General features: G+C 41.0%; 1 protein-coding gene across 6 annotated transcripts in view; it reads left to right on the top strand.

Moving 5' to 3' along the window:
* Nucleotides 1–26,006, top strand: part of MGAT5 (alpha-1,6-mannosylglycoprotein 6-beta-N-acetylglucosaminyltransferase) — a 235,612-nt gene that overhangs the window by 186,346 nt on the left and 23,260 nt on the right. For all 6 annotated transcript variants that reach the window (XM_073305297.2, XM_073305301.2, XM_073305300.2 and 3 more), the window contains one exon: nucleotides 11,687–11,836. In XM_073305297.2, coding sequence (XP_073161398.1) covers nucleotides 11,687–11,836 — 150 coding nt within the window. The remainder of the gene's footprint in view (nucleotides 1–11,686; nucleotides 11,837–26,006) is intronic.

A 26,006-nucleotide genomic window follows, 5' to 3' on the forward strand; every position in this document is an offset into this window, starting at 1 on the left:
ATTTACCCAGTTTAAGACTTCAACCCTTCAGGCTATATCTTCCTGTTGACACTGCCTTAGGGAAAGATGGTTGTCATTCCATTCCTTTGATGTGAAAAGCTTTATCATGAGGCTTTTCAAAGTAGGTGGAAATAATTGGCATAAAGTAATAACAGTTCTGTGTTCAATGATCAACAAAAGTGTCTTTCTCAAATGGCAAGTTTATTGTAGCTGTCGAATGAAATGACTAAAAGCTAGTAGAACTTCCCATTTTGGGTATGAGGAGAAATCATTTGCTGCTTTTTGATGTGACATTTAATGCTGTAAGCCTAGTTTGCACTATGAGCAACAAAAAAGGAGGGACTGACCCACTCTGATCAAAACCTGTGCTGAGAACTGAACAAGTCAATTTTGTATTCCCAGCCAGCGCTCTGGAATCTTTTACTTCACTTTATTTTGGAGAGAACCAAAACACAAGACAAAAAACCTGGTAGCATCTAGTTAAATGATTTTGGATGAAATATGTTTGTGGATAAATGCTGTAAGGAACCACCAAGAAGTGAATGAAAGCACAGTGATAATGAATTGACTTTCAAATTGCAGATCCTGATTTATTTAACAGTCTGTACTTTCTAATGCACTTGTAGCGGGGTAGTTAATTATACATTAAGCTTGGTGCACTAATTCTGATAAAGTTTCCTTTATGCAGTGTGTTTGAATTTTCAAAGCTCCATGGTTATTTGTGACATAGATGTAAAAAATAAAAAAGCGATTGTAGATTTTTTTTTTTAACTATATGCCACTTTCCAGGACACTTGTCCCAAGGAGCATGCTGTTTAACCCAGACAAATAAAATGAAAAGGACAAAGTTAAAATGCACAGAGACACGGACACATCTGTGAGATCTGTATTTTGTTTATACAGATGTATATGTATGTATTTTTTTGGTGCTTTATAGTCAAATGAGAAAACAGGGTCTGACCCAAGCAGATCACAAGCTAAATAAGAGTTTACCATATAAAGTAGCTTAAGAAGGTTTGTGGGGTTTGGTTTGTGGTTTTCTGAGCGGGAGGAGAAAGGAGTATGTTTTATGGAAGAAACGAATTGAGGGTGCATCTGTACAGGAAACAGAAGGGAGACTTTGTCATTTGTTCCAGTTACTCAAAAGTTTCACTTAACTTTAGGGAAAGGGTTTGGTTTGGTTTGCTGTGGTTTTTTTGGACAATAATTTGTTTGTTTTTAAAGTTTGCTTGTTTTTTTGTTTGTTTCACATCTCTTCTCATGAGTAACTCTTCAAGCTATAATGCCTGTTACAAATCAACCCTTTCCAATCTGGACTATAGGGGCTTACTTTGCAAACAGAAACACTGTGGGTAGGCTACACCATACAGTTCTTCACAATGGTACAGGTAGGCAGCTAATATTTCTAATATATCATTTGAGTTTAAGTATCCATTACTTTTTTAAAGCTAGATTATCTGAGAAATTAATTCTATTTTGGATGCTACATTATTTGTGTATAGTCTTAAATCCCTATTCAAGAAATCACTCAAGCATGTATTTAAGTGCTGTCTTGAATGTAGATACTTTTCTGAATTTGGGGATCTTAGTTATTGGTGGATACTTACTCAGTTTGGACCTCTAGAGATGTTTAGAACATAACAGATTTGGAGGAAGGAGGTTTCCCTTCCCTTTATGCTTCAGGAACTCCTCTGTTTTATTTTCCTTCAGGAGCAAGGGATCTGGAAGTAAATATACCTGGGCATCCCTGGGTTCCTTCTTGATTACACGTGAGCCCTAGCAATGAAGTTCTTTGCTGGGCAATTTCAAAGTTTATAGAGGCATTTCAAGCTTGCAGTTCTGGCCTAGGCTTATCTCTACAGTTGACCAAATATCTGAAACAGCAGAGAATGGATTAAATTAATCTCTATTTACCAAATTGGTACTGGAAGTCAAGAAGGGATTTGAGTGTGTTGTTTCCCATACAAAGTACTGTACGTAGCTGCAAGGAATTATACCTGCTCCCTGTACAGTGACCATTTGAGAGAGAGACGGGTGGGCCTGGGCATGCCCCTTCACTTTCAGGGAGAGAGCAGCCTGTAATGATTGTCCCCAGCCTCTCTGCCATTGGACAATATTCTAAGGAGTAGAGACCGCAGTATCTGATTCTGGGAAATCTATGCTCCCATAGTTACAAACAAATAATTAAACATAAAGGGTAACACTTGGAATAGTAACATAAAAAATAAGGTTCAGTGTTGCACCCAAAATCAGGGCTATTTCTGAAGATGTTACTGTCATCGCCCAATTTCTTGCATAGACACAGTTTTGTTGCATATGTAGATTAGTGTGTTAAGAAAGTGTAGCAGGCAGTGTGGAATGTGAGGATTAGTCTTGCTTTGACCAAATTCTTGCTAAGAATTGCCCTTTCTTTCAAGTGGAAGAAATTACTTTGAGAGAGAGAATGGGGCTTCCCCAAAATATATGCCATAACTGAGAAGTCCATGATTACCATAGGAAGAGACAGATTTTTGTCAAAAGACCAAATAATGGTACCTCAGAGGTTTTTTGCAGTAGCCTTGTACCTTACTGGTTAGCAAGCTGCAAAAATAACTAGTGCTAGTTGCTTCTGGTACTAATACTCTTGAAAATAAATGGAAATTCATCCTTAGTTTGATGGGAATTGTTTTTGGATACAAGGTTCAAAGGACAGATTCCTTGCTGTCTCAGAGTAGCACAGACAAGATCAACTTAGTTCTTCTATCTTGCTTTCATAAATACTTTTCCAGCAAGATAAATGTTTAGCATTATGATTTACAGCATTTTCTGCACCATGTTTTTGCAAATATTAACAGGTTTTCCTTGATGAGTAATCTGGCTGCTCTTGTTTGTGATGGAAACTGTTAGCAGTGACTCTGCATGGCCTTCAATAGAAGACCTGCCCTGAATAATCTCTGTGATAAAGCTGAAGAGAGTTACAACTCATTTTATGAGAAAGTGATGCCAGCTGTTGTGTCAAGCACCAGTGGAAGAGGACATGTTTTTGTTTGAATTATTTTTCCTGCCTAAAAGCTTTGGAGTATTCTGAATGGTTCCACTGGGATTGCTTCAGACTGGTTAAAGAGTCTGATGAGAAATCTAAACTGAACAAGAAACCTATTTGTTCTTTCCAGACTAGTCCTAGTCTGGTGTCTAGGTTTTGAGGACACTTATCTGTACGTTCTGATATGCACATCTCTCCAGTGAATTTCTAAACTTTTCCATATATGTTGTACATATGAATTATTGCTACACCTTCCTGTGCACTCCTCAAATATTTTAGGCCAGAAAATATTTTGATTTTGGGGTTGTGTGCTGAGGAATTGTTGTCATTTGAGGCTCATAATGAAAGAAAATATAATACATGTCAGTTGATCTCTCTCGCCACCTGTTGCTATATGCTATTGTCTGACTTGGAATAGGAGGAACTAGCAAATAACTGCTTGCAGCTGTGACAAATTTACCTTTATCTCTATGCACTGTGAAATATATGTTGGCTACATGCTTTTTCCTTCTGCGGTTCAGTCCAGAAGGCTAAATGATTAAAACTAAAGAACAGTGACTAAAGATCCTCAAAGTTTTCATCATTAGTAGCATTCTTGTTTACCAGGAGCCTAATCGTTGTTATTGCAGAAGTTTCCTGTCGCATTAAAGCAGGGGTGGGCAATCTACGGGCCAAATTCAGCCCACCAGCAGCTTTAATCTGGCCCTCGAGCTGCCACTGGGGAGCAGGGTCTGGGGCTTGCCCCGCTCCAGCACTCCAGCCGGGGAGCAGGCCACTCCCCGTGGCTCCTGGAAGCAGCAACATGGCCCCCACTCCAGCTCCTACACGTAGGGCAGCCAGGGGCCTCCACTCTGCACACTGCCCGCACCCAAGCGCCACCCCTGCAGCACCCATTGGCCGGGAACAGCAGCCAGTGGGAGCTGCAGGGGTGGTGCTTGCGGACCAGGCAACATGCAGAGCCGCCTGGCCACACCTCCACATAGGAGCCACAAAAGGGACATGCCACTACTTCCAGGAGCCACTTGAGGTAAGCGGCAACTGGAGCCTATATTCCTGAGCCTCTCCCTGCGCTCCAAACACCTGCCCCAGTCCTGATCCCCCTCCCACTCTTTGAACCCCTTGATCCCAGCCCAGAGCACCCTCCTGCACCCCAAACCCCTCATTCCGAGCCTCACCCCAGAGCCTGCACCCTGGCCAGAGCCTTCGCCCCTTCCCGCACCCCAACCCCCAGCCAGAGCCTGTACCCCACTTCCCCGCCCCAGCCCGGAGCCCCTTCCCGCACCCTGAACTCCCCATTTCTTGCCCCATCCCTGAGCCCACACCCCCATCCAGAGGCCTCACCCCCTCGCGCACCCCAGCCGTAATTTTGTGAGCATTCATGGCCCGTCATACAATTTCTATTCCCAGATGTGGCCCTCGGGCCAAAAACTTTGCCCACCCCTGCATTAGAGAATGTATTATTTTCAGAAACAACATTCTCTTCTTCTAAGTTTAAACAAAGGTTTCAAAACCATTTAAAAATCAGTAGGTTTTAGGTATTCACCTCACATTCATTTTACTGTCACATGGGGGGAAGTGCTCATCTGTTAAAATATAAAAAATGCACTAATTCTACATTATAACAAAATACTTGCGTATTTTTCTTCCAGTAAATTAAGCATCAAAATGAGGTGCGTTTCATTCTGGTTGTTTTCTTTGGTGTAGAACACTAGTATTGCATGGTTTATTGAAGAAAGGAATTACATTACTTAACCTTAAAGTATTCGTATTTTTTGTTTGCAAAACGTCAGAATTGAAGTGCATTGTCTTAGCAGTATGCAGAAGCTTGTATTGTCTTTGTTAGAAAAAAAATATTTCACTGCTATAATATCAAACGTTGGAGGGAGAGGGAAATCCACTTAATGTAACTATAAAAGTCATCTTAAAAATATCAACTTGTGTATGATTATGTATTTTCCTACCTAAATCTTAGATCCTGTATTGAATTCTCTGTATAATCAATACATTTGGTTAAACTTCTCAAATTTATTAAGAATCGTTTTGTAACGTTTTCCTACTGTTCAGAAAAATAAAAGTTGTACAATATGTTGTGGGTGTTTATTTTCCTGACCATATTTCAAAATAATTTTATGAAGAAACAGACCTTAGATCTAGGAAGATTTAATTGACACAGGCCTTGTCTACATTACCAAGTTTTGTCACCAAAAACCATCTTTTGGCGACAAAACAGCAAGAGCGTACACACCACAATGGGACTTTTGTCACCAAAAGTGCCCAGTTTTGATGACAAAAAACTTCCACCCCTAGGAAAGACTTTTGTTTTTTCCCCTCCCTTTATTGCTGACAAAGAGCCAGTGTAGACAGTGCTGATTGTTTTGTCAACTGAATCTGCCAGTATCCCTGATTGCTCTGCTCAGTGTTTTGATCTCTGTTGCCCTGCAGGCATGCACCCCTCTCCTTTCAAAGCTTGGGAAGTATCTGTGTGCCGCTCCATTTGGGGAACAAAGAGCAAATCATTGGAATGCTCCTGTTCTGCGCTGCAGGAGGAACCCAGCAGCAGGCAGACTGCTTCCACAGTGGGAGGGGGACAGACTGCTTTGCCATTCCTCAACACGGAGAGCTCACAGAGCTGTTCATGATGCTGCTCTCGGCAGCTGAGGTGGCTATGGGGGAACTGGGAGAGAATCCCAAGATGTGCAGCAATCAGCTCTTCCTTCCCATAACACTGCACTGTGGGATACATACCCACAGTGCATCACTCACCCTGTTGATGATGATGTCCCCAATGTGGACATGATCTGTCGACAGAGGGAGCAAGTGTGAACACCCTTCGGCGATTTTTCTTTTGTCGACTTTTGGGTGTCGACGTAAGTTTTGTCAACAAAACTTGGTAGTGTAGACAAGCCCACAGACAAAAAAGAATACTTCCTCCATAGCAGAATGGAGTTAATTACTAACTCAGTTGGCAGGATATGAATGGAATAATTAAACAAATCAGAAAGACAATGTGGGTGAGGTAATGTAAAAGCTTGTCTCTCACCAACAGAAGTTGGTCCAAAAAAAATTTACCTCACCCATCTCCTCTGTTTCATATCCTGGGACTGACACAGCTGCAACTACCTGCATAAACAAATTGGACACATTCTGTGATTTTGAAGCCTGTTAATAAATATAGACATTCTGGCAGCATCAAGGAATGGTTTATATTTTATACAGTATCTTTCCTATTGCTGCTTTTGCCCTTTAGAAGAATTTGCATTCCATCTCCCACTTTTTTTATTCTGTTTTGTGGGGAAATTGCTCCTGTAGAATTGCTTCTATAGAAGACAACTCACAGTGAAAATGTGTACATCTGTTACGCAATAGGAGGGACTGGAGAATTGGCTTGAAATGGCAGTGCGAATAAAGGTCTAATATATACCCCATTGTACTTCCATAATGGAAAAGTTCACTAACAAGAGAGTGATTTCAATGGGAATTAGGCACTTTTGAAATTCCCACTAGGTCTCTATTTGCATCTTTAGGTACCTAAATACCTTTGGATATCTGGCCCCTGTCCTCTGTTCTTCTATTGCTACATCTCTGAAATGGGACAATGCATATGGTTCTTAAGGAGCCTCTAGGAGAGGCTGTGAAGACTGGATAACTTTTGTGTGTGTTTTTATTTTAAGAAGAAATGTGCTGTGTAAGAGCTAGGTAACTGTTTATTTCACTGAAATCAGTAACATTTTGAGGAAATCCATCTGTTTTTCTTTCTAGCTGTTTTTTTCTTTGGTAGTATTCTCTTATTTCCAGGAAGCTTTTTTCATTTACCATGAGGGATATATCTGAGCCTAAGTCCTATCTCACTTTTTAATAGTGTATATTCTACTTTATAAACACTAGAATTGGGACGGGGGGGGGGGGTTACGTACTTGATTTAATTTTGAAGTCTGCATTTTTCAGATAGTACAGTAACGTGTTCATGTTAACTAATGATGGCAGCAGAGACTGGAAATCCAGGCTCTTGGTTTCTATTGCCTGCTTTTCCAATGATTTACTGCATGACCTTGGGCAAGTCACTTAACATCTCTCTGCTCAGTTTGCTCCTAATAGAAGGATAATACTTGAAGTGCTTCCTCAGTGGAGCATGATGAGATTTAACTGTTTACAAAGCATTTACACTTGGAGGGCACTATTTTAAAAAATAAAGATCCTCTACAAATGAAAAACATACTGTGAGAATAATATGTAAGTCACAGCGAGACAGCAGTGCACTTCATATTATATTTTGTTGCTAGTCTAACCAAGTTGGCTTATCCCTGTGGTATTTTAAAGTACATAATTCACTTGAAGCTTTTTTTTCCAGGCACTAAATATATTATTTGAGTTGCTAATAATACTACATATATAGCCTTAAGCTATAATTATAAGTATCTAAAGAAATAAACGATACCACTGCATTTTATAATAGCCAACTCTGTGTTTTCTTTATCTCATTGTTGATAATAGTATCTCGCATGTATTGAAAGTTTGGTTTGTTCTTTTATGGGTCATTTATAAGTAGCATGTAGGTTTTTTTTTGTTTTTTTTTTCCTGCATGACCTAACTTACAATGGGAGATAAGGTCCTGGAGCTTAGTTCTGCAGGTATTTAGGGTGATATTGGACGGCAAATTGGACATGCGTTTTCATCCAGTGTGGCAGGAAAGAGCCAAAATAATTTGGGGCTACATGCTCAGAGATGTTGCATTATATCACTGTCTCAAAAGGAAACATAGCCCATTTTGGAAGCCATTGGAATAATACATGAGATAAGACAAAGTGTCTACTGAAAGCTCTTCCATTCACCTGTTACTGTGACAGTGAGAAAGTCACTTCAGTTCTGTGCCTCTGTTTCTCTTCCAACCTTTTGTCTGTCTTGTCTCTTTAGATTGAAAGCTATTCCATTAGGGACTGGTTTCAGAGTAGCAGCCGTGTTAGTCTGTATCTGCAAAAAGAAAAGGAGGACTTGTGGCACCTTAGAGACTAACAAATCCGATGAAGTGAGCTGTAGCTCACAAAAGCTTATGCTCAAATAAATTTGTTAGTCTCTAAGGTGCCACAAGTCCTCCTTTTCCATTAGGGGCTGTTTCTTACTGTGTGTTTATTGCCCATCACAATGGAGCCCCAGCCTCAATTGGGGTGTTCTTGTAATACAAATAATAGAATACAGCTGTGGCATAATTGCTCCTAGCATGTCATGTTTAGTACTGGACACCTCCTTACCAGAAATGTATTAAAAAATTAAAGTTCAGAAAAGAACAACAAATAGATTCACCAGTGGGGAAAATGTAAGTCATTAAAATATGTACTGCTTAATTCAAAGATAGCTAAAGAGGGACATACATTTACAATTATTTGAAGGGTGTGAACACCAATGAGAGGAATTATTTAGGACAGAACAGAGGATGGGAAAGGGCAATTTGTAGGCATAATTTCAGGACAGCTGAGCATTGGGTTTGGGAATTGGGGCAGCACTGAGTGTGCTAATCCTGACTTGGCCACTGACTTCCTGTGTGGGCTCGGTTAAGTCGCTTTGCCTCCATTTCCTCAATTTCCACATCTGTGAAAGGCCAGGAGTGTTGAAGTCTGTACAGCGTTTCATAATGGTCTTCCAGGAAGTTGTGAAAGCCTAATAGCTTGAGACAAAATGCTAGTAAATATACAACCAAGAACCAGGGATGGGAATGAACTAATAGTGTAGGTCCCTTCCACCTCTAATTTCTGGGATCTTCTGAATTTCATGACTGTATTTGCAATGGGCTGATGCATTAATCCACACCAGCTGATGAGCACTTGAATCGTGGCCAAGGCCTTGAGTAGGGGAAGGTGCCCTTTTTGAAGTTAGACAAGACAGTGACCCTGCATTGTTTTGGTTTGAACCTGGGTACCCATTAAAGATTTCAGACTGCACAGCAAGGCTGAATCAATAAAAGGGAGGAGGCACCTCAGAAAAAAGCCTTTGACAATAGGTGTGGAGACAGAACACCCTTTTAGCCCTGGAAGAGCCCCTTCCTGGTCACAGCTGAAGTGGTGTGAATCAGACACCTTTAACAGTCAATGGAAAAAATAATAATTTTTAAGAAGTCCCAAAACACATTCAGTTAATACCAAATTGTGACCCTGTGGATAGAGTATTAGCCTGGGACTCAGAAGACCTGAATTCTATTCCCAGCTCTCCTACAAGTTTGCTGCGTGACCTTGGGCAAGTCATTTCACCACTCTGTGCCTCATTTTCCGCATCTGTAAAATGGGGCTAGAGATACTGACCTCCCTTGTGAAATGCTTTGAGATCTAATAATGAAAAACACTATGTAAGAGCTAAGCATTATTATTTGTTTACTATTATTAGTCTTGAAAATTGACTTTTCAGAACTCTGTTTATACATGACTTTGTATGAGTTTTCTCAGCCAATATTAAGAATATAAATTCTGTTTTGCTGTTTCATTTACTGTAATATGCTGTGTGAAACCTTTCTCTCAAGTGAGTTTATTCATTATACTGTCTGCCTTTCCCTGTCCGTAATCCTAATGAAATATATTTGAGTTGTTAGGGTTGTGGGAAGTAATACTTAACTGTACTTTATTATTATTATTATTGTCTAGATAGCCTTTGAATTAACTACCTTATGGCTTATACAGTATTTTCTGTGGCTTTAAGGTTTTGTAGAGACTAAGCAGCAGCTGACAGAGTTGGATAGCTGCTTTATCCCTGGCTTTTTCCAACATCCAGACTACGAAAGCCTTTTTCATAAGTTGATTTGTACAAGGACATTCTGGATCTTGGATTTAGTTATCAGACAAGAAAGTTTAGTTCTCTCAATATTTTTGTTGACATATATAATAATTAGCCAGTGCATTCTTCCTAAAACATAGTATGGGGCACAACCGGCTGATCAGAGAGATTTAGCAATGGGGCAGGCTGTGAAAGAGCAAGTTGTCCACTTCCCTGCAAGTGTTACCAAACCACAGAGGAAGCTAAAGCTAGAAACCGTCTTTTATTTTCAATCCTCATATAGGATACACTGAATACTTAATGCACGTCCATTTTTGGTAAGCAGTAAATAATAAAATTTCACTTGTCTAGGCTTCGTGTCTTATTGTCCCAGGCATCCAAGTAATAGGATTTTCCTAGTCTACTTCCCCTTTGAGGGAACTTCAGTATCACCGTTGGCCAACTTTCTCATACATAGCTGTCAAATAGTGGTGTGTAGGGGTTGCATATGACAAATCAAGTAGGGTAGAAAATACAAGCCTAGAAATTGTCCTGCCACCCAAGAGTCGAGACATTTGTTGCTTGGTGTTAGGATTACACTGTGTGGATGCTTATGTCCAAATCTTGAGAGAAAGAAGGGGCATGCATTGGGGCGGGGTGGAGAACAAGAAAGGCACACCCCACCCTCCCCCTGTAATCATCAGGGGCACAGAACTTCTCCAATCCTGGGCCCACGGAGACAGGGAAGAGCAAGATCCTCCCAGGGCCAGGGCTGTGGGGGAGGAGAGAGTGAATTCCTGCCGGGGCAGGGAGGTGGAGGGGGAGGGAAGAGCGAGCTGGGGCTGGGGCAATGGGGGGCAGGAAGCTCCTTCTGGGGCCAGATGGGGAGAGAGTGAGCTCCTGGTGGAAGGGGTGGGGCAGAATGTGCCCCCCCAACGGGGTCAAATTTAAGTTCTTGAATATGTCTCTCAGAGAGCGTGTCTATGGCCCTTGCTCGCAAAGGTACTACTGACTGTGAAGACAGTCTTCAGTCAATGAAGTTTAGATTTTTTTAATGGGAATGTTTGCAGTCTGCATCTCTTTAAAACTCAGGAAACATTATTAACATATGATATTGAAAATTAAAATAGTTCTTGTCTGCAAACTAGGACAGTACACTGTTCTGTTACTTGATTTAAAAATAGTCCTAGAAATACATTACTCTTCTAATGCCTTTTCAAAGCTCCTTTAAACTTCAGCCAGTGAGTGTAAATATTGGTAGAGGTCTCATGGGACCATTTATGTGCTTAAAGTTAAGCAAGCATTTGTATAAGTGTTGGCAAGAATTGCACTAGTGAGATAAGATTAACTCCTTCCTTCCTCACAGTGAGGATGTGCCAAGGCCAATTATATTGAGTTCCTAACAGAAATACCTCAACAACTCTTCTAACCAGTTTGCAGGAAGCTATTATTTTTAGGCCGAACTGTGCAACTGTTGTTTGCACGACTTTGCATAAGTAATCCAATGAAAGTGGAGTAAGTGTGCATCACCACTAGTGTGGGTTACAAAATTGAGTTTATTATGTGTAGAAATGTTTTCAATTCAACTTCTGTCTTGAAAACATGTATTGTCTTAGTTACTACAGTTTGGGGGCCTGATTGTGCCCCATTGAAATTAACAGGACATTTTCCCATTGATTTCTGTGGAACAGGAGCAGGCTGTCTGTATTGCAAACTAGCACAAAACTTTTAGAAATTAAGACTTTAAAATGCTAATCACATAATACGCTATCAAGTCTTGTGTCAAAGATGTGGTTATGAAAGATGAGAACCACCGACCTTTCATTTAGGGCTTTGGGACATTGTTTAGGTAGATAACCAGTTCTGATTGGGACAGCATCACTTCTTAAAGTTTGTAAAGACTAAAACAAATTTTGTTTCATTTTATAGGATAAGAAGGCTTATTTGGACATCATTCATACCTACATGGAAGTCCATGGAACCGTCCACGGGACAAGTACTGTCCATATGCCCAGCTACGTGAAAAACCATGGCATACTTAGTGGGCGGGATTTGCAGTTTCTGCTGAGAGAAACAAAAGTAAGCTTATTGCCAAGAGGAAAAAACGCTAAAACCACTAAAGAATTACTGTACTTGAACTCAAATGCCATCTTGCCATTAATTGACACCTGCATTAAGGGGCTTTAGAAACACAAGGCCAAATAAAAAGGAATTTAACCTGGCCTTTGGGTATGTACAAGCACCTAAGAATGCCCTAACAACTGTGCATGTGCTTGACAAACTAGCAGCCACTTATAGAAAACTTGGCTCATGCCATCCAGCCTAGGAGAGACATCTTAAAACCAGTTTCAAAACATCATTAAACTCATTTTTCCTTTTTTGTAACTGAAAAGCACAGCAAAGAGATTATCATCTGTGAGAATGTAGTTCATTTTTAAATCCACAATTTAAAAGCTAGGTGCTATCTGACAACTGCACTGCAGGCTCTCATACACTGCCCTAGCAATTACTTTAACCTGGAGTCACATCCCTCTATAGTGATAAAAAGCATTTAATTCCAGATTCAGTTACTTCCTCAGCTCCACATGAGCAGAGAGAGAGAGACTTTTAGAGTGTTCTTTTTGCCTATGGTCCCATAGTCTGCATTTGAACTAAAGTTAAGATAAGAGCAGTGTACACATTTAAATAAACTTTTTTCTCCAGAGGTTAGAACACTTTTTTTTTTTCAATTTACCATCCAATTCCCTTACCCTTGGACAGTTTTATGCAGGATATAATAAACACATTTTTAGGAGGATAATTTGAAGCATAGAAACTTGTTAGTGGATCAGGTTCAAATAAAATGTGTAATTTTCAGTCAGTGGGTTTGTGAAGGAAACGTTTCGTGATTTTAAATTTGCAAAATGGAATCTATGGAGCCTTTCCACTTTTTTCCCCACTGTTGATGATTTGTTGCTGTGCACTGTTACAACAGAAGCCATTAAAAAGTAAACTCCTTTCAGTCATGCTATGCAGTCTACCACAGAGATCTCTTATTCAAAGTATAGGGGAAAACAGTGGTAGCCTTGCATTTCTGTGCAGCGGCTTTGGGAAAATTGACTCTTTTAAAAGACAACCACTCTGTATGTGTACTTTGTGCCTACACACACAATGTTACTATTTAAAAAGTCAGCATGTACTTATATGTGCCACACCAATGTACCTGAGATCACCACAGCTTTCCCCTGTGTTTAGAATGTGAAATTACTGTGTTAATCATGGATTCCACTGTGGGTAAATATTGACATTTTAATAATAACCTGAGCATAAATCTCTCCAGTTAAATTTGTTCTCTTCGCTGGTTAAAACAGAAATCATGTTCAACTGCTTATTTAACTTCCAGGATGCTTATCACAACTTGCAGAGCACATGATATTGTTTATAACTTCTTATAACTAAATAACAGTTTTTACCTCTAATCTTTCTTCAGTAACATGAGTCTTCCTAGGGCTCTTTTTACTTGTATTACACTAAAAATCCTAGTTTTCATTAAGCAGTTTTACATAGCTATTATTGAATCATCTAATAACGATAGCCTAGTAACTGTCAAAATAAAAGGTGGGAGTTGGGTTTTGTTTTTATGTGATTTGGCTTCTGATATTTTGATCCAAATTACATTGATCAGATTGATTAGTGACTGAATTAAATGGAAGGCACTGTAGTTGTAAAGTGCTCATGAGATCTGTCTGGATGAAAGAAGTAATGTAAAATGTCACTATCATTGTGCCAAAGTACTGAAGTCTTTAAAAATGTTGGATCCCTGCAATGCACCTTGCAAAAATCTACAATTCGTGAGAGTTTGAAAGGGTTTCCACGTTATTGCTATGCTTTGATTCTTCCCTGAAACTGTAGTTTTGAGAGTTCGCTATATTTCTCAAATGATGGTGTTTAACAGCTGTAGGTTCTTGAGAGACCGGTATTGAAATGCTAGCCTATTACATCTGCTTTTAAATAATCTCTTCAAATATAATCTTTGCTTCTTTAAATTGGATCTTTACATTTATATTGGTGACATTTTTCAAATATATTAGTCTTTCTATTTTTCAAATATTTTCCATGTTTCTTATTTAATAAATTGATATTTCATAATTATCAAAGCTCTCTTAAACAAAGGATTTGCTTGCTTGTACGTAGCCAGGCTAACATTTAAAAAACTGATAACAGGTAGCGAAGATATCAGATCTTGTTGTCCCGATTTTTAGGGTCTAGTCTTATTCTCAAATAAGTCAATTAAAATGAAATGTCTTGCTAAGTCATGACCAAATGAGATTGCTTGTTGATAATATGGGTCGTTATGATGTGGGTTGTCATTTCTCTTATTTTTAGTATATCTGACATTTAGTCACTCTGATATATTTAGCTTTACACTTGCTTTAATAAAAAATAAATAACAGCAGCCTGAGATTGAGAGTGTTAACTGAGATTTATAAAGTAGTCAGATTTGAATTAAAAAAATCTAATATCTAGGATTAGTATCTCATCAATAATATAGTGACTGGTCACCTGACTTGACATCTGTATGTGATCTGATCACAATACTAAATTAGTCCTCCGCTAGTGTTTGCTGTTAGTGTTCACTGTGACCATGCATTTGAATATTTTGTTCCTGGCTTTCCTGCAGGGCAGGAGAGAATAGCTTGACATGATTATAAAACACCTTCACTTTGACTGTTCACTTGTATCTGCATCAGCTGGTTTGTTGCATCTTGGTGGGCTGGCTTGTTTGTATCAAGTTAATCATGGAAACCCTACATTCTAATATTGCATTACTAAAGGACAGTGAGAACAGTATTTTTCCCAAAAGCAATATATTCTGAAAGACATGATCTGGTAGTTTCACAAATCTCCTAACATGCATGTGCACATTCCCTGGTTGTGGCTCTAATCCTATTTAATTGTAGGCACTAGAAGAAGCCACTCCCCTCCTCCCTTCTTATGCAATACCTGTATAAAGTGGTCTAGCAAATTGTTAATGATTCAGTTATGTTTCTCCGCTCACTAGATCATAGTGTATAGTCAGGACATCAAAAGCACTAAAATGATGACTGCTATAGCCAACAGTGAACCTGGTATCTATATGTTCAATTGCAGCTTCAAGTATAAACCTGCTATTTTTTTCAGCTTTGCCTCTAAAATAATAATAATAAACCTTCAGAGACACTTTTACCTTCAAAAGTTCCATTTCTAAGCATAAGTTTTCAGACATAAAGGGCCAACCACATTCTTTCATACCTGTGAACTCCAGTATTGTACTTTCCAGTTCGTGCAACGTCTCAAACAAGGATTCTTTCCTTGAAAAAAGCAAAGGAGTACTTGTGGCACCTTAGAGACTAACCAATTTATTTGAGCATGAGCTTTCGTGAGCTAAGTGAGCTGTAGCTCACGAAAGCTCATGCTCAAATAAATTGGTTAGTCTCTAAGGTGCCACAAGTACTCCTTTTCTTTTTGCGAATACAGACTAACACGGCTGTTACTCTGAAACCTGTCCTTGAAAAGTCAGAGATCACTACAAATTATAATTAAGTCCATCATGAAATACAGATGCCCACAAATATGTAAGTATGGAGCACCCTCAAATTTTTTCCATCTCAAACTAGATCCAATTTCTGCAACACATTCCAAGAACCAGTAGATGACCACTAAAGTGTGATTTTTGATCACTGCTTTGCAAGCCCCAAATATATGGTTGAAACGTCTGAAATAGTTTAGTTGCTCATAATCATCATCAAGAGCTTGAAGCTGCCACTATATTGTGCGGCTTATAGACCAGAATTTGAAAATGGCTTTCAAAAGAGGCATTTTTTAAATAGGGAGAACTTATAAAATGGCTAGCTTAAGTGTGTGGTTGGTGTAGTGCATAACAACAACTAGACCTCAAATTTTCTGACTGAACAGTTTCCCTTTGGAAAATGCTGACTGGACGGAATTGAAATGTTCCACTGGGAACATGGGGATTCTCTCAAAGCTTTCCTGCCTAACCCAGGCTCCTAGACTCCCTGGGCTGCCAGGAAGGCAGTTGGGGAGCTCAGATTGGAAGTTTTTTACAAAATTCAATTTTTGTTCATCCAAAACAGAATTCCCTGAAAATGTCCATCATGCATCTCTCATGTCCACTCCACTTCCAATGTGGAAAATGTCATGACCCCCAACTTTCCATTCTGTTTCTGAACAAACTTTTTTTTAGAAATGAGAAATTCTCTGCAGAATAGAACTTCCAGTTTCCATACAGCTGTAATAACATAAGGAGTGTCTTATTAACATTTGGCTGCAGAGTGTAACAATCTCTAAAACAGAAATCATGTTCAGCTATTGTGCAGACTGTTAAGCAAGCAGACTTAGTAACTTTCTCATGCTGCAGTTTACACAGCAGTATAGTTAAAAGAAGCTTATTGGGAGCACAGTGCTATATTTTCTGCTTCCATGAATTTCACAGTGGAGGGAATCCATACTAAAGGTGTTTCTCTCATTTACAAGAGCTTTTCCAGTGAGCTTTTCACATGGTGAGAAAAATGTATGAGTTACACTCCATTGTTGGGAGCCTCTCAGCTCTGGGCCATCTCTCTTTTTGCAGTTCAGAATAGAGTGTATTATAAAATAGTTCAGCATTGTTGCACTCACAAATGGTGCTAAACCTATCCGTGCCAGAGAATAAATTAAACTTTTTAGGTAAGCAAAGGATATTAATATGAGAGAGAGACCAAAAAGAAAACTTAGTAAAGTTTTGTGGGTTTATCGAACTGTAACGCTTGGGGTGTGATCTGGCATATACCAAATACATTTTTAAATATTCATCTTCATCTAGCTCAGTAACTGTACAAATCTATTTTCGATTCTGTTTTTTGCCGTTATTTGCAAAGTCTGCATACCTGAGTTTTTCTGAACTATTATAGTATTGACAGTAATGATCTAGTACAATGGTCACCAACCGGTCGATCCTAGAGGATCTCCCAGTTGATTGCGATCTCTGGCGGTGCAGCATGGCTGCTGCTAAGGCCACACGCTGCTCCCAGAAGCGGCCAGCACGGCCCCGGGGGTCAGGGGACAGAGGGGTCTCCCTTTGCGCGCTGCTTCTGCCTGCAAGCACCACCCTGGCAGCTTCCATTGGTTGGGAGAGCTGCGGGGGCAGTGCTTGCAGAGAGGGGCAGCACGCAGAGCCACATGCCCCCCACCCTCCCCCGAGCATCTAGTACCCATCACAGAGAGGAGCAACCTGCATCACCTATTTCCTCTAGTAGATCTGATCCTTCAGAGGAATCCTTTAAGCAATCTTTGAACCAGTGAAGGAATCTCCTCCCGCCGGCCAACATCTCCTGATCCCTGGTGGCTAATTTTAAACACTTCCAGGACCTGGTCAAAAGGGACAGAGACTCCTTGTGGATTCCCCTCAAGGAGGTTACAGAGTCTCATCATAAGCTACTTGACATTCTTCACTCACCCTCATTGGTCCACATAGCCTCACCTGTCAATGAGGCTCTTCTAGATCCAGCAAAGATCATTTGGCACACCCCAGATTCTATTCTGCCTACAGGCAAAAGAATGGAAAAGAAGTATTATGTTCCAGCAAAGGATTTGGAGGTTTTATTTTCCCATCCCTCACCTGACTCCATGATAGTGGATGCAGGGAATGAAAGTGGTAGGCAGCACCATGCTAAATCCAGGACTCATGACAAAGACCACAAATGCCTGGACATACTAGGGAGAAAGTCTTACTCCTCAGCATTCCTACAGCTTAGAATTGCCAATTACCAGGCTTTGGCAAAATACAACTGTGTCAATTATAACAAGTTAACCTCGTTCATCAACCGTCTGCCAGCAGAACACAGGGAGCAGTTCCAGGCAATTGTTGAGGAGGGCCAACTACTTGCCAGGACAACCTTTCAAGCCTCCCTCGATGCTGCTGATACTGCCACCAGTTGGATCGCTACAGCGGTGGTGATGAGAGGATCCTCTTGGCTCTGGCTCTGTGATTTCCCAAAGGAAGTTCAGAGTACAGTTGGAGACCTTCCTTTTGATGGACCTAAGTTGTTTGCAGATAGTATGGATGAGTCTCTGTGAACCTTGAAGGATTCTAGAGCGACTTTGTGTTCTCTTGGCATCTATACTCCTACATACAAGAGAAAACTCAGCAAGTCTCAGACAGCCCAGAGATCCTGTCCCGTCCAATTCCGGAGGACATAGCCACACCAGAAAAAGCAGAGGTTTCAGAGAAGGAAATATCTGCTTCTGAGCCTCCCATCTCACACCTGTCCATTTCTAAGCAGCAATTCTGACATGTTGGTCGAGTGTCCGAACTACCATCCTCTTCAGCTGCACTGATTCATCAGCCTTTCTCCCTTCAGTAACCACCTTCACCATTTCAGGCGAGTCTGGGAGTTGATCACTGTGGGTCTTGGAGATCATCTCCACAGGTTATACAATCTACTTTACCTCACTTCCACCAACAAATGCCCCTTCCCCGTCCCTCTTCAAGGACCCGTCTCATGAGACCATGCTTCATCAAGAAATAGACACACTCTTACGAATGGGAGCTATAGAACCAATCCCTGTACAGGACAGAGGGAAGGGGTTTTATTCAAGATACTTCCTAGTACCAAAAAAGAGTAGCGTTTGGAGACCCATCCTAGACCTGAGACTACTCAACACCCGTGTGAAGGTGCAGAAGTTCAAAATGGTGATGCTTCCAGCAATAATTCTTTCCTTTGAGCAAGGGGATTGGATCTCAGTCCTCAACCTTCAAGATGCATATTTACACATTGCGGGATGGGTGGATAGCAAACAATTCCTCCATTTTATTGTTGGCCAGGACCACTTACAATACCAAGTGCTCCCCTTTGGCTTATCCGCCCTGAGGGTCTTTTTGAAGGTCATGTTGATAGTAGCAGCGCAGCTTCGCTCTGCAGGAAAGGTTTTAGAGTAACAGCCGTGTTAGTCTGTATTCGCAAAAAGAAAAGGAGTACTTGTGGCACCTTAGAGACTAACCAATTTATTTGAGCATGAGCTTTCATGAGCTACAGCTCACTTCATCGGATGCATGCCGTGGAAACTGCAGCAGGCTTTATATATACACAGAGAATATGAAAAAATACCTCCTCCCACCCCACTGTCCTGCTGGTAATAGCTTATCTAAAGTGATCATCAGGTGGGCCATTGCCAGCGATCCATCGTCTACAGCCAAGCTCTGCGATACAACCGCATTTGCTCCAACCCCTCAGACAGAGACAAACACCTACAAGATCTCTGTCAAGCTTTCTTACAACTACAATACCCACCTGCTGAAGTAAAGAAACAGATTGATAGAGCCAGAAGAGTTCCCAGAAGTTACCTACTACAGGACAGGCCTAACAAAGAAAATAACAGAACGCCACTAGCCGTCACCTTCAGCCCCCAACTAAAACCCCTCCAACGCATTATTAAGGATCTACAACCTATCCTAAAGGATGACCCAACACTCTCACAAATCTTGGGAGACAGGCCAGTCCTTGCCTACAGTCAGCCCCGCAACCTGAAGCAAATACTCACAAACAACCACATACCACACAACAGAACCACTAACCCAGGAACTTATCCTTGCAACAAAGCCCGTTGCCAATTGTGCCCACATATCTATTCAGGGGACACCATCACAGGACCTAATAACATCAGCCACACTATCAGAGGCTCGTATACCTGCACATCCACCAATGTGATATATGCCATCATGTGCCAGCAATGCCCCTCTGCCATGTACATTGATCAAACTGGACAGTCTCTACGTAAAAGAATAAATGGACACAAATCAGATGTCAAGAATTATAACATTCATAAACCAGTCGGAGAACACTTCAATCTCTCTGGTCACGCAATCACAGACATGAAGGTCGCTATCTTAAAACAAAAAAACTTCAAATCCAGACTCCAGCGAGAAACTGCTGAATTGGAATTCATTTGCAAATTGGATACTATTAATTTAGGCTTAAATAGAGACTGGGAGTGGCTAAGTCATTATGCAAGGTAGCCTATTTCCTCTTGTTTCCCCCCCCCCCCCCCCAGATGTTCTGGTTTAACTTGGATTTAAACTTGGAGAGTGGTCAGTTTGGATGAGGTATTACCAGCAGGAGAGTGAGTTTGTGTGTGTATGGGGGTGGGGGGGATGTGAGAAAACCTGGATTTGTGCTGGAAATGGCCCACCTTAATTATGCACATTGTAGGGAGAATTGTCACTTTGGATGAGCTATTACCAGCAGGAGAGTGAGTTTGTGTGTGTGGTTTTGGGAGGGGAGTGAGGGGGTGAGAGAACCTGGATTTGTGCAGGAAATGGCCCAACTTTATTATCATGCACATTGTGTAAAGAGTTGTCACTTTGGATGGGCTATCACCAGCAGGAGAGTGAATTTGTGTGGGGGGGTGGAGGGTGAGAAAACCTGGATTTGTGCTGGAAATGGCCCACCTGATGATCACTTTAGATAAGCTATTACCAGCAGGACAGTGGGGTGGGAGGAGGTATTTTTTCATATTCTCTGTGTATAAATAAAGCCTGCTGCAGTTTCCACGGCATGCATCCGATGAAGTGAGCTGTAGCTCACGAAAGCTCATGCTCAAATAAATTGGTTAGTCTCTAAGGTGCCACAAGTACTCCTTTTCTTTCTGCAGGAAAGGTATTTTAATATTTCATTACCTGGACGATTGGTTGCTGAAAGGCCGCTCTCTGGAACTAACATTGCAGGCAACTTCTGAAGCCATAGGCCTCTTCCTTGAATTGGGCCAACAACTGAACATACAAAAATCCCCCTTGGCCACAGTACAGAACCTAGAGTTCAGAGTGGCACATCTCAATTCAGTGGCAGTAAGAGCCTACCTTCCTTGGTACGGGTTTGTGGCTCTTTCCAGCATAGCAAACACAATTCAGTTCAGCCCCCAAACCATAGTCCGTTCCTGGGGCATATAGCAACCACCACCTTCGTGACAGAACATGCCAGACTTCGAATGCACTGCCTTCAAGGGTGACTCCAAACTGGCTGTTCACCCACTAGGCAGTATGCTTCTTTCCGTACCTACCGTTGTGAAACAATCCCTCAACGGGTGGAAGGACCATCACAACGTGTGCACAGGAGTTCCCTTTGCACATCCTCCCCCAGCAGTCTCAATGCTTACACGATCCAGGGCAAGTGGAAGCATCAAGAGACAATACTACACGTCAATCTCCTTGGATTCAGAACGATCAAATATGCTTGTCACCAATTCCTACCACTAATCAAGGGTAAACACACAAAGATCATGATGGACAATATATCACGTGTTTTACATCAGTTGCCAAAGAGGAGCAAGATCCCCTTCCCTTTGTACTGAGGCTGTCAGACTCTGGAACTAATGCATACAAAACTAAATCACTATCTCAACGTTCTGTCTCCCAGGCATTCAGAACATGACTGCGGATGCACTCAGCAGACGCTTCTTCCAAGATCACAAGTGGGAAATAGACCCCGACATATTGCACCAGATATCCTGTCAATGGGATGCTCCCCCTCGGATAGACTTGTCTCCACGGCATCAAACAAAAAATGCACGCTTCTGCTTGAGAGGTAGATTGGGTCACCAATCCTAAGGGGATGCTTTTCGCCTTCAGTGGTTGTCAGCCCTACTGTATGCATTCCTGATGACTCCCCTAAAAGTCAGGTTTCAGAGTAACAGCCGTCTTAGTCTATTCGCAAAAAGAAAAGGAGTACTTGTGGCACCTAAAAGTCAGTTATGCTCAAAATAAAGAAAGAGCCAGAGACATTCTAATAGTTCTGACCTGGCCCAGGCAAACGATACAGCTGTCTGGTTGCCCTCCAATTACTCTCTACACCACTCCCCATCTCCTTTCCCAGGAGGGCAGGAAGATTTTCCATCCCAGTCTCATGATGCTTCATCTCAAAGCATGGTTGGTTGATGGCTCATGGGAATAGAGACAGCCTGCTCAGGAGATGTAAAAAGAGCACTATTACAAAGTAGAAAACAATCTACTCATTACATGCATTCTCAAAAGTGGACATTGCTTGCCAGTTGGTGTGACTACAGACAACTTACACCGATGACCTCATCACTAGACTACACCCTAGCTCTGAAAACCTCGGATCTATCAATGAGCTCCATAAGAGTCCACCTGGCACCCATTATGGCTTTTCACCCTCAGTAGACGGCTGTTCCGTCTTTGCCTACCCAAGCACAGTGAGATTCCTTAGAGAGCTGGGAAACCTCTGTCTGCCAGTCCTATGCCCTATCCCAGTATGGGACCTCAATCTGGTCCTTAAATGCCTAACAAGACAGTCCTTCGAACCTCTGGCTACCTGCTCACTTCTCCATTTGTCAATGAGGACAGCATTCCTGATAGCCATCACGTTGGAATGATGGGTTGAAGAAATAGGGGCCCCAATAGCATACCCCGAACTCAGGGTTTTTTAAGGACAGGGTCATGCTTCCGCCCCACTCCCAAAGTCTTACCTAAGCTTTCTTCCATGTTCCATCTCAGTCAGCCCATTCACTTGCCAGTCTTCCACCCCCAACTGTATCTAAATCCCCAGATGCCCTGCTGCACATCCTGGATGTCAAGAGAGCTCTGGTCTTCTATATAGACAAGACAAAAAAATCTTTCGGAAAGACCCAATACGTTATCCATCTCACTAGCAGACATATCAAAAAGGTAGGCTATCTCTAACTAGAGACTTTCTAAATGGATATCAGACTGCATTTACTCTTGTTACCAATCTTATAACAGTCAACCACCTTTGCTTATATGCACTAATTCTACAAGGTCTATTGCCACTTCCATGGCCTTCCTGGAAAATGTGCCAATCATTAAAATCTGTAGAGCTGCTACTTGGGCATTTATACATACATTCACCGAACATTGTGCTATAACTCACAACTCTGCCTCTGATATTGTGTTTGGCTCAGCTGTACTTTCCATCACTCTGTACTCAACTCTGAAGCCCCTTCTGCCTTAGGGGAGTGATAAAATAATAGAGAGGGCAGGTCACTAATTTAGTGTGATCTGGATGGCTTGGTAAATTGTATGCAAGCAAGAACGTAGGCCATACCTGGGATGGAGGGGCTCTCTCATGGAAAGCAGTGATTCTGAATAAGATTTTGGGATTGTGGTAGATAATGAGCAGAACATGAGCTCCTAGTGTGACACTGTGACCAAAAGAGCCAATATGATTTATGGGATGTATAAACAGGGGAATCTCGAGTAGGAGTAGAGAAATTATTTTATCTTTGTATTTGGCACTGGTGCAACTGCTACTGGAATACTGTGTCCAGTTCTGGTATCCACAGGTCAAGAAGGATGTTGATACACTGTAGAGGGTTCAGAGATGAGCCACAACAATGATTAAAGGATTAGAAAACATTCCTTATAACAACACACTCAAAAAGCTCAATCTTTTTAGCTTACTAAAGAGAAGGTTAAGGGGTGACTTGATTTACAGCAGTGGTTCTCAAACTTTTGTACTGGTGACTCCTTTCACATAGCAAGCCTCTTGAGTGTGAGTCCCCCTTATATTAAAAACTGTTTTTAATTTATATTTAACACCATTATAAGTGCTGGAAGCAAAGCGGGGTTTGGGTTGGGGGCTGACAGCTCTCAACCCCCCATGTAATAACCTCATGACCTCCTGAGGGGTCCTGGCCCCCAATTTGAGAACCCCTGATTTACAGTCTGTAAATATCTGCACTGTAGCAGAGAAAGGAATAACATGAGCCAGTAGCTGAAAGTTGAAGCTAGACAAATTCAGACTGGAAATGAAGCGTACATTTTTAGCAAGGAGAGTAATTAACTGTTGGAACAAGTTATCGTGGGTCATTGTGGAGTCTGCATCACTCACAATTTTTAAATCAAGATTGGATGTCTTCCTAAAAGATCTGCTCTAGGAATTATTTGGGAAAGTTCTATGTCCTGTTTAACACAGGAGGTCAGACTAGGTGGTCACACTGGTCCCTTCTGGCCTTGGAATCTGTAAATCTATTAATAAGGAAGCAAACATTCCTTGATCCCCTTCAGACTCTGCAAGGAACCTAAAGGGTGAGAGTAAGCACCTAGTAGTCCAACATTTATTACATGGGGGGTAAGGAAGCCTTCTCCCTGCACCCAGTTCAAAACTCTGCCCGGGTTAATTGGGTGAGCATTTTCCAAACACACTTGGTCCACATGCATTTAAAAATGCAGCCTTCAGTTCCCAGATGCTTGATTGCTTCTGTTGGACTTTTGATGCAATTTGACATGCAACATTTGTTACATACCTACACTTACAAGTATTCTGACAGATTGTCGTCGCCTTTTCACAAATAATAAGCTGCCTGTAATGGAAAGGATTTGTAGATCAGAGCAGAATGAGAATGAGTTAATGGAAATGTGTCACACTCCTTTAAGCTTTGCTTTTGAAACGCATCAGATATGATTTTCATGAGTTAATTTAAATTTTATTATTTCAATTGTACTATTACTCATTTGTGTGAAAGTTATACATTGATTTCCTGACTATCTGGGCTACATTGAAGAAGCATAGCTTAAGTATGGATAAGAAATACTTACCATTAGAGTCTGTAAGATTTTCAAATTAGTGCCCAACTGGTGATGGTGTATTTGTTTGTGTTGATGGTGTGCCCAGTGCTGCCAAAATATAAAGACATGGTCTTTTTTTTTCCATGGAGCTTACTCTAAATAAACAGAACACAGAATAGATGCAAAATTTTTCAGCAATGCATGGCATCAATTTAGGGGAGGTAGTGAATTCCTTATCCATACAACTATACTGTTCTCCATATCTAACTAAAAACAAGGCACAGTAGAATTGTTAGTGACATTTCAAATCCTTTAGTTAATGGTTGATCCAGGTATCTGTTTAAGCTAATTATAAGGGTTCAGTTTAACTGTCAATGTTTCTAAAAAATTACTAAAATTTCCTGTGTGCAATTTAATAAATGTAATGTGTCCGCAAGGCCCTATTTTCAGGAAGTTGTTTCTTGAACGTCTTCTGAGGTGAAACTTAGAATGACAGTTTTTCATCTAGAAGGAAATGTACTGTATGTTTTATTTTATATATAAATTTTATTATATACAATTTTAACTAGTTTATATATATGTGCGTGTGTGTGTAACTAGTTTAAAATTGTATAGCCTAGTTTTTGTTGAGAATTATTTCCATTTTTACAGTTTCCCCATAACACTTTTTTTTGTAATCAAAAAAGTTTCCTTCAAATATTTGTTTGCTTGACATGTCTTAGAAGGAGCTGCTTGCAGTGCACTTGCTATTTTGAAGGAGAAATTTGCTGCTATTTCTAATATCAACATTTAACTTTTATTGCACAAATACAGAACGGGGGAAAACTGGCTTGGCAGCAGCACTTCTGAGAAGGATCTGGGAGTTGTGGTGTATCACAACCTCAGCATGAGTCAGCAATGCGATGCTGTAACAAACAAAGCAAATTCAATTTTAGGTTGTATAAACAGAGGCATAGCATGCAAATCACAGGAGGTAATAGTACTGCTCTACTCAGTGCTGGTTAGGCCTCAGATGGAGTACTGTGTCTAACTTTGGTCACCAATGTATAGAAAGGATGTAGAGAAACTGGAAAGGATCCAGAGGTGAGTGACAAAGATGATCAAAGGGATGGAATGCAAGCCATATGAGCAAAGGCTGAAGGAAATGGGTATGTTTAGTTTGGAAAAGAGGCGATTCAGAGGGGAATATGATAGCCGTCTTCAGAATGGCTGCCATAAAAAAGATGGAGAAAAGTTATTCTTTTGCCACAGAGGGCAGGAGAAGAGGCAATGGGTTCAAACTATAGCATAGCAGATTTAGATTAAATTTTAGGGGAAACTTCCTAACTGTAAGAACAGCAAGAAAATGGAACAGATTGCCTTCGGAGGTTGTGGAAGCTTCTTCACTGGAGGTTTTCAAAAGGAGGCTGGAAAGCCATCTGCCTTGGATGATTTAGACATAACAAATACTTCATCTTGGCAGGGGGTTAGACTAGATGACCCTTGCAGTCCTTTCTAGCCCTGTGATTCTATGATTGCACAGAGATTCAGTATTCTCAGAGTTGGGGAGGGACATTAACATTTCAAGCTGTTCTGTGAATTTCTTTTTTTAGAGCCAGTCAGCTCATAATGTTAAACTGCTAATGCCAGGGGCTAGAGAGGATTAAAGGCCTAATGCTGCAATACCTATCTACAACAGGGCCGATATTACAA

This window comes from Lepidochelys kempii, chromosome 11 (assembly GCF_965140285.1).
Source record: "Lepidochelys kempii isolate rLepKem1 chromosome 11, rLepKem1.hap1, whole genome shotgun sequence".
Lineage (NCBI taxonomy): Eukaryota > Metazoa > Chordata > Testudines > Cheloniidae > Lepidochelys > Lepidochelys kempii.